The sequence below is a fragment of the Littorina saxatilis genome, linkage group LG11 (genome assembly GCF_037325665.1).
Source record: "Littorina saxatilis isolate snail1 linkage group LG11, US_GU_Lsax_2.0, whole genome shotgun sequence".
NCBI classification, from domain to species: domain Eukaryota; kingdom Metazoa; phylum Mollusca; class Gastropoda; order Littorinimorpha; family Littorinidae; genus Littorina; species Littorina saxatilis.
In genome coordinates this window covers 9,353,744-9,363,868 of record NC_090255.1, presented here as the reverse complement: position 1 = coordinate 9,363,868, position 10,125 = coordinate 9,353,744, and the positions used below count along the sequence as shown (strand labels likewise).

The window sequence follows — 10,125 nt, the reverse complement described above, 5'->3', positions numbered from 1 at the left end:
AAACTGATTTTTGTTTTGATGTACAATTTTCATTCAATTTTCTTTTCATGTTTGCTTGCTTTTCATTTAAACTGTACCCTCCCCAATCACATAATTCACCTCCCCCACCTTTTAAACGGAGACAGACAGTATTCCACAGATTTGAACAGGAACATTTTTTCCACCGTACACTCGTTCATTAAACGTTCAGGCCGCTTTGGGTAAATCAGAATAAATGCTCTACAAGCCGGACAACAACTTTAACTTCTGCACATCTCCTACCCATCCCTCTTCTTTTATTCATCTTCTTTCCCTCCTTTCTTCCTTTACTGTCTTTCTTTATCATCATTATGCAACGTTCATTACGTTATTAATAGATTTGGTTTATTGAGACAAATTTTTCAGCCGTTACCGCCTTATGTTGTACTGTCATGCAGGAACACCACTATAAGTTTCTAGCTTGTTGCTGTTTCTGTGAACTTTGTATACATGTCATGATTGTAACCTTTGTTAAAATAAACTTATGTTTAAACCACAAGTAGGCCTACTTCGCATTGACTTGGCAACCAGGTATCGTGTATTTTGAAAGAGTTGCTGCATTTTAAAAAAATGTGACCTATTCTTCCAACTAAAGATATTGTTTCGGGAAAACGCAGAAATGTTTATTGTCCAGATTTTAAACAAAAAAGGGCCAATATGGGCGCACGGCAGATGTAGCTCTAGTTTTTCGTGCTGGCAACGCTAAATTTAGCTCTGTCGCCTTCTGCTATCACAAGGCTTTGTTTTCTGACGACGGATGTTCGGCTTTAAGAACTATGCAAGTATTTCAGAGTTAAACTGTCTGCTGTTTAACCGACTTTTGATAAAAGGGATAATAGCGCTGTTTGCCAGACATATGACCAGCTACTCAAGTTGTGTAAACCTCATTCAAAAATGCTTGAAGGTACCTTCACACACGCCAGGTTTCATGCTAACTTTAATCGTTTAATAGCTGCGTTTATTCCAAGCTTGGTTAACATAATTATGTAGTCGATGTTCCTTAGACTATCCTTCAAGATCACACTGGAACGTTTGTATTGTCTCGAATGACAATGCAATGCGAACTGGGCGTGCCTTTTTACGCCACGCTGCAACGAAAGTAACAGAACGCGTGTTATTTAACTGACAATGTTGTTTCTTTACAGGCGATACATTATCCGGCGTTCTCAGGAGTTTTGACGTCAACGCACTAAGGTGACTCGAGTCGAACCGGAGGTCGCAAAAACTCGGTCCGGTACGACTGGAGTGACGTCACCGGTTAACCAACTTTCAACCTTGCTTCCTGCGTAGGGTCTCTCCAGTTCCAAGATGGCTGCCAAGGCGAGGTGAGAAACTTCTGCAAATATTTTTTGACAAAGTTACGGATTGTGAGAAGACATTTGTTGTAAATCACTTAGCCTTTCAAAAATTAAGGATACTGGGTTGGATACTGTCTTGGTTTTAATGCATTTTATTTTAGCAGTGATGTTTATTTTGGGAAGAAATGAGGTCAACAGGAGTTTGGGTGCGATTTCGGCTCAAATGTACTTTAGGCAAAAAAAAAAATTGTCTGTTTCTGGTAACATGGCTAAAAAAAATAGGGTCGGTCGGTAGGGATTTTTTTGTTTTGTTGTTGTTTTTTTGTTACCCCAAATGTAGACCAATAAAGCTAACTTTAAAAATCGCGCAAAGAGACTGGATTCACTATACTTAGAGACAAGACACTCAACACATTTACAAATCGTCAGCGGACTTTCGTTTTCACACGTTTTTGTTGTTCATTTTCTCACCCTGTCCTTTACCACACACACACACACACACACAAAAATTGTTGAGTTTGGAAAAAAAAAAGTTTAGGGTCGGCGCCGAAATTTAGGGTCGGTCGGGTGACCAGAAACAGACAATTTTTTTTTGTGGCCTTAGCGCCCTGAACTTTTACCCGGCTGTTTTGCGCTCGATTTTCACGCTCACTTCTTCATTGACGTTCGAATCGATAGTTCGATGTTTTGGCATTACATTCACATCAACAATAAAACAGTACTGCTTGTTCATCATCGTCGTCCATCAACTCTCCACAACAGTAAATCCGTAACGCGCTTGTCGCCATCTTGTTGCAAGGGACGCGACTGGACACAACCCAACAGCGTTTCCGCGAAGAACAAAACCAGACATGCGCAGTGACCCTACCGTAGCTCAACCCTGTTCCTCGCGAAAACTCGCTCCCGATCTGTTTTAACATAGACCAGGAATCAAAACGAGGTGTATGTGTGTGTGTGGTGTGTGTGTGTGTGTGTGTGTGTGTGTGTGTGTGTGTGTGTGTGTGTGTGTGTGCCGTGTGTGTTTAGAGCAATTCTAGGAAAACTACCGGAAATACGTTTATGTTTATGAAACTTTGCAGTCAGTTTTGGCAGATAATTTCGCCCGATTTCTCCCCTTCATTTGTTCGGAATATACATGAATCATGTGTCTCATGACATAATATCCGGCGTTTTGCACAAGTTTAGGCTGTACTGTGGTGACCTCATTATTTTTTTAGAGCAAATTGATTGAAACCTTGGTGAGTAATTCTTTGACTCAGTTCAGACTATGGAATTGCATTTCAGATAAGAAGCTTAAAAATACTTGATTTGTTTGCTCATTCAAGTTGTCATTAAAATCAATATATGTTTGCGTGTGTGCGTGCGTGTTTGTGTGCAGGTGCAGCAAATAAAACCCGAAGAGAAGTGACAATGGCAAGACTACTCTTCTTGTGTGTCATATCTGCAACAACTCATTTGTGTGAATCTAGATCATCTCACTGTTCCGCTGGAATCTTCACTGCAGGAAAAGACGCATTCGTGGACTGCGTTTTCAGCCCAGATGAGAGCATATCCAACAATCATATATATGTGATGTGGTCTCCTTCTAACGACAACAACAAAGAGAAAGGTAAGTCATTTGCAGACGTTCTATCGAGAAGAAGAAGAACAGGGGCGGACGAGGGAGGCGGGGTGCACAGGGTGCAGGTGCGCCCCCCCTCCAGCAAAAAAAAAAAATCAAAAAAATTGGGAAAGCTGATTTTATGACCATTTCTAAGTTCAAATGGCACCAGATGGCACCATTTTGCTTCTTTGGGCCAAAAACTTTTTCCGGGGGGACATGCCCCCGGACCCCCCTAGGAAATTCGGGCGCTTCGCGCCCATCACATTCACTTTCGATTTAAAGTGCACCCCCCCTTACAAAGCAACTGATCCGTCCCTGTAAGAAGAAGAAGAAGAAGAAGAAGAAGAAGGGCTAAGCCCTTGCGACTCTCGTTTGTGACCTTTATTCTAGGCGTCCGGAGACGCCTAGTAATTGGGATCAAGTAAGCGCTTGCCTATGGACAGGATAACTCTGCGGTTGCCTATGGGACACTGCCACATTTACGTCTTGAGTTACTGCCCTTACTTTTTTTTTTTTTTTTTTTTGACAAAATTGTTCAACAAAAACATCGTAGGTCGAACTGTGCAGGGTCAACCGCAACAAACTCTAACCATTCATACTTCGAAGTATTTGAGTGACTTATATACCGACATTTTTACTTCTTAGTTTTAGCACAGGTGTAGGAAAAAATCATGAACCAAAATGTTATTTATTTTTTAATTTAACATTTGTTTTACAAATGTGACCATGGTCTTTCAAACATACAGTAACATTAAACATTGTTATGTTAAAAAAAAGAAAAAAAGAAAAAAAGCTTTTGTGCACAAATCAGAAAATACATTGTACATTTTACCTACAGGCCAAACAGTGTCCGTGGCGGCAAAGGACCTATATTTTTAGATCAGTCACTGTGGCAATTTGTCAAGAACAGGCGCTTGCATTTGGATGTGTCCACTGATAGTAGGTTTGGTTGTGATCAATCAGAATGATGAGGAATAAAAATGTATGACAGTTTGTTATGATGACATGTAATTCACATATGCTGAAATGTAATATTATACATGATATAATATTATTATGGCTGTTGCCATGACCATGAACCCCAAGAAAGGTTTAATGTTATGTAAAATCAAAATACCAAAATCAAGCACCTATTTATTTGGTCTACGGCGTGTGTGTTCTGCTCTCTCTTGGCACACAGCCACAGGTCAAAGCAGAGGTTAACTTGAGTGCGCGTGTACCTAGCGGGTGATTTCTATTTACTGTAGACCGCGCGCTGAGTTATGTCGAGTTACTCCCCTTGGGTACGGGCAAACTCGCTGTCGAAGCCACGCTGCAAACTGAGGAGTAGATTGTGTGTGTGTGTGTGTGTGTGTGTGAAGTAAAGGGGATGGTTTGCGTCCTGATATTAATCAAGAATAAATTTTTGGGGGAACAAAAATGTGATGTATAGCTCCCAACAGTAACAACAACAGCAACAACATTATGAAAGAAAAGCAAGACGAAAACGCAGTGAAACACATCAAAACCAACAGCTAACTTCGAGTTTAAGTCACTGCAATAACTTGTCATAATTCCAGACGTTATCTGGTGTTTTGCTCACTGCCACAACTTGTTTAACACGATGTGAATAGCCCTCCGTAATCCCAGCGAAAACGTCCAAAACGCAGACACCAAAACTCGATGTTTTACCGTGTTATGCATAATACTAACATCTCAGGAATTTTATTGCGTTACGGCAGTTTTTCTAATGTGACATGAATCGCATAGGTATAATGCCACACAATTCAGTTGATTAACGTGATGTTTGATGTTATATGCCAAGTTAAAGTGCCAAAACGAGACTTTTCGCCCTGTGGCAGAAGTGGAAAAGTTTTTCGTCTACACCGCGGAGGTAAAACCGACACAGAGGCAGACAACCTACCTGCACACTTCCTGTATAAACTGTGGATAATCGTCAGCGAAGGTGGGGGACATTCTGCTGGAATTTTGCCAGTGTCCGGGGGGGGGGGGGGGGGGGTTAAGTACTTACATTTCACAACTTAGGCATGTTATTGTTATTGTTAGTATTGTTACTCCTCACTGAAACCAAGTAAAGCAGGCTGTTCACCCTCAATAATGCTTTTACTGTATTAGTACTGTCACAGTATGTTTGCATGCAAATATTAGTAAGCTTCCATGAAATATTGAATATATATATAATTTATATCCATTTCACAGCACTAGGATGGGATGTCTGGCACTTTGAATCACTAACAGAAGCACTGCCTCTTCCATACCCATCTCCTTTTTGAAAAGAGTATACCTATGGACCAGTGAATGGTTACATTTTAATGATCATATGGGTTGCTCTGATTTTATTCAGGATCAGGTACGTTTGTTTTTTTAACCACACAAACACTTAGACAACAATTATCAGAGTATGAGTTTTTCCGCGTGTTGATTTTTATTTAAATCCAAGTCACAGCTTCTGTTTTATGATGAGTGATGTAGTTTGAAACACTTGGACAACAATTATCAGAGTATGAGTTTTTCCACTTTTTGATTTTCATTTAAATCCAAGTCACAGCTTCTGTTTTATGATGAGTGATGTAGTTTGAAGTGTTGGTATTAAATGTTCACTGACAGTCATTCTGTGCTGGTATTCCCATTTTCACCTGCAGGGTTATGAAATATATGGGGAAAAACTTGGTCAGTAAAATCATCTTCAAGCGTGAACTGATAATTGTCTCTGTTTAAAATTACAATGTATTTCGTGAACACACCTTGAGAATGACCCTTGCGTGATTTAAAACTGCCTGCTGTGAATACTGTTGTCATACTATGAACTTTCTTTTGAGAAAAACAAAAAGAATGAAAAGCTTTTAACTAGCTTGTGAATGAGCCTCTTACTTCCATGTGGGGCTATAGCTGCTTTGAACTATTTTTAATGCCTGAAAAGGATAGTGATGGAAATTACTAGTTTAATGTCAGGTGTGACATATACTATTGATTGAACTATTTTTTTTATTAATCTGCAATTTTGTTACAACCTACTTTGTTTATTTGGTGACAAGCTAGTGGGAGGCACTTTTTAGACTTTTAAAATGTCAGGTATGGGAATTGTTAGCAAAGTTTCACATTTTCTGCAGTTGAATCCATATCTCCACAACAACAAAATGTATGGTCTTATGAACAAAAACACATACTTTCTGTGCTTGTTCGAAGGTAAAGACATATTTCTTTGTGTTTGTTAAAAGAAAAACCTCTTAATTTTGTCTGTTGTGAAGGAAAAGTTTACATGGTTTCGTCACCCAACTTACAAAATTTGTCCCACAAAATGTTAGGTTTTTTTTCTCCACTTTTTTTTCCTTCAGTTGCCATGTCTAAAATGTACACATTACGTAAAATACTCCATGTCAAAATCCAAATGTTTAAGGCAATGTGACAATTATTTTAAAATATCATTACACTATTCCTATAGCTTTGCCCAAATATAATGCAAGTAGGGGAGGTAATTGTTGATCCATATATTCATCTTAACTTTTTACGCATATGGACGTAACTCCTTAACTTGCATTATTTTTGTGCAAGAGGATGCATCTGAAGATAGTTGATATTTTCTTATTCCCAAAAATAACAACAATTCTGTCCAAGCAGATTTGTTTTTAATTTTTATTTACAGAGGACCATTGTCGAATGTATATATGGTTACTGTTGAATGAACATTTGAAATTGATTGGCTGATTACTGGTTGTTTTTGTTTTGTTTTGTTTTTTTACTACAGTATGAAGTTATTATATCTATTTTCTTTCATCGCAAATAAACATCTTCCTTTCTGCATACGTTTCACACCTCATTCACGTATACAACTAAATTCCATACCAAATCATCTTGCATTTTGTTCACCTCTTTCTACATTTCTCTAAACATTTTTATTTCAGTAGTCAAACACCTTTTCTTCCTATGTGGATGTTCTGTGATCAATGGATGGCGCAGACTAACATGAACATGTGCTAGAAAAATAATGTAAAATGTTTAAATGTAATCTAATGTCAGTTGTGGGCAAACACTTAACCAAAGTTAAAACGTGACCTCAAAAATGGGGTAATATGCAAAAACTTAAAAAAATATCAATATGTGATGTCATGTTAAAGCTGTCTGCAAGCAGATTTCTACACCTTCTCGTGTCATGGCCTATCCGATTCCTTATATCTCAAAGTGTCTTCCACTTAATTTTCAGTCATTTGGCTGCAATCAAAGGAAACAACAAAAGCAACGAAAAAGTTTTTATTTTACTGCGTTTTAGTGAAACATGCAGCCAATAAACAAATATTCACTTGCAAAATTATACAACAAACTGTATCAATACATGTTTGTCACATTGCATTCCAAAAAAATTATCTACGATACCAAACCTAGAAAATAAACTGTACTTACATGTATGCGCGTCTATCTAACCGCACCTGGGATAACTGCAGTGAGTCGTCAAAAATAGTGTTTTTTCTGTGCGTTTTTTTTCAAATAATGCAATAACAGCACACACATTTGCTTGCAGAATTAAACAACAAATTTCACTGATACATGTTAGTCATTTTGCATCCAAAAAGAATGATCTACGACTCCAAACTTTGAAATATAAACTGCACTTATATTAAAATATTCTGTCAACACGTACTTCAGTTTAAGGCCTAAGTACTTAAGCATTTAGGGTCGAATCTACTTCCGCTATATTCGAAAGGGTGTGCTTGCCAGCTTCTTTAATGCAAAAAATTGAAAATATTATTCATGACGTTGCATTAAAAAATAAAAAAAGAAAGCTTTCAGATCTTAGAATGTCACTTCATGTTTAGACAAAAACTTCAAATTGTTAAAACATGTCATTTTGGGGGGGGGGGGGGGGGGGGGTAAAAACTTAAAAAATACTGAAATTTCATGTTGCAAATGCCTTAGTGGGCAAAAACTAAAAAATGTTAAGGTGTGACTTTATTTAGGCACATTTCAACTCGCTTCTCATCAAGGATAGCAAAAATGTGATTCAAAAATTTTCTTATTTGTATATTACACTATTTTTTTCCGATCAAATTAATTATTACAAAAATTGTCTAAAGTGACAAACTATGAAAATCATGCATTTAAAAAAAACCCAAAGCTTTTAGAGCTTTCTGATGTCGCTGTAACACTTTAAAGCTGCCAGCATGCAGATTTCTACACCTTCTCGTATGATGGCCTATCCAATTCCTTATATCTCAAAGTGTCTTCCACTTTATTTTCAGCCCCGTAGAGCAAGTCGTTTGGCTGCAATCAAAGCAAACAATAAAAGCAACGAAAAAGTGTTTATTTTACAACGTTTTTGTCAAACATGCAGCCAATAAACAAATATTCACTTGCAAAATTATACAACAAACTGTATCAATACCTGTTTTTGGCTCACGTAAGTGTAGCCTATGCGATGATAAACTTTGTCTGTCTGTGCGTGCGTGCGTGCGTGCGTGCGTCTGTGCGTGTGTATGTCTGTGGTAGAAACTCTAACATTTGAAGACGTCACATTACATTGACGTCACATTATGACGTAAGAGGGTTAGACGTCACGCGAAGGAAGTACTGACAGTCTCGGTCATTATTATTTTGAGCGCGCCGAGACTAGTTGGCAGTCGTGTCCTTGTAAGTAGGCTACATGCAGACAGACAGATCTAGATCTAGTGTCTCGCTTTCTTGCACAGTTTCACCTATGCTCTTTCTGTGTCTGTGTGTGTGTGTGTGTGTGTGTGTGTGTGTGTGTGTATGTGTGACGGAGTGATTGAGTTTGTGTTACTGTTTGTCGATTTCTTACGTGAGCCTTGAAGGCTTCGCCTCTTGTTAACATTGCATTCAAAAAATATTATCTACGATACCAAACCTAGAAAATAAACTGTACTTACATGTATGAGCGTCTATCTAACCGCACGTGGGATAACTCTGTAGCAGAGCGTATATTGCACGCTCTGCTCCGCAGTGAGTAGTCGAAAATAGTGTTTTTTTCTGTGCGTTTTTAGTAAATAATGCAATAACAGCACACACATTTGCTTGCAGAATTAAACAACAAATTTCACCGATACATGCTAGTCACATTGCATCCAAAAAGAATGATCTACGACTCCAAACTTTGAAAATAAACTGCACTTATATCAGAGACATCTCTGCTTACATTAAAATATTCTATCAACCCGTATAAGGCCTAAGTACTTAAGCATTTAGGGTCGAAACTACTTCCGCTATATTCGAAAGGGTGTGCTTGCCAGCTTCTTTAACAAAAATATTCATTTTGTCAAAATAACATGGACGCCTGTTCATTTTGAATGAACATTTTTCTTGTAATGACAATTGTGTGACCTTTTACAATCATATTACTGCCATGTCAGGAGGGGGATATTCAGTGAGCCCACGGTTTTTGCTAAAGCTCATAGGTCACTCACCGACACGGAGTAGTTTGACATAGAAAATAAACGTAGATAGGTAAATTTAGTTGAAATGAAAAACCAATTACCAAAGACGTCGGCGGAACACTAACACCGAAAAGAGAGAGAGAGAGAGAGAGAGAGAGAGAGAGAGAGAGAGAGAGATAGAGAGAGCGAGAGAGAGAGAGAGAGAGAGAGAGAGAGAGAGAGAGAGAGAACGAACGAACGAACGAACGAACGAACGAACGAACGAACTTTATTACTCAAGGATGGAGATTTTAGGCTGACGCCTAGTCTTACAATCTGTCCCTGCTAAAACTAAACATGTATTAAGATGGATACAATGACAATCAATACGATTAGAATAGTATATTATTGGAAAATGAAATGTACATTAGAAGATTGTGAGTACTGTATAAGTCGAGATGAGGTGAAGTGGGGAAAAAAATGTGTTTGTTCATGGAACGTTTGATATTTTGACACTACAAGAATGTTTGTTCATGGAACGTTTGATACTTTGACACAACAAGAATGTTTGTTCATGGAAAGTTTGATATTTTGGCACAACAAGAATGTTTGTTCATGGAAAGTTTGATATTTTGGCACAACAAGAATGTTTGTTCATGGAAAGTTTGATATTTTGGCACAACAAGAATGTTTGTTCATGGAAAGTTTGATATTTTGACACAACAAGAATGTTTGTTCATGGAAAGTTTGATATTTTGGCACAACAAGAATGTTTGTTCATGGAAAGTAAAAAAAAAAAATAAAAAAAAAAAGCTTTATTTATTTTTGGTTAATTAGAAGTGTT

The 10,125-nt window shown here is 37.9% G+C and overlaps 1 protein-coding gene across 1 annotated transcript in view; it reads left to right on the top strand.

The window, feature by feature from the left end:
• The first annotated feature begins 1,159 nt into the window (after window positions 1-1,159).
• The window catches only part of LOC138980657 (uncharacterized), a 64,835-nt gene continuing 55,869 nt past the window's right edge, over window positions 1,160-10,125 (top strand). The window contains exons 1-2 of the mRNA XM_070353567.1: window positions 1,160-1,343; window positions 2,695-2,925. Coding sequence (XP_070209668.1) covers window positions 2,727-2,925 — 199 coding nt within the window. The 5' untranslated portion in view covers window positions 1,160-1,343; window positions 2,695-2,726. The remainder of the gene's footprint in view (window positions 1,344-2,694; window positions 2,926-10,125) is intronic.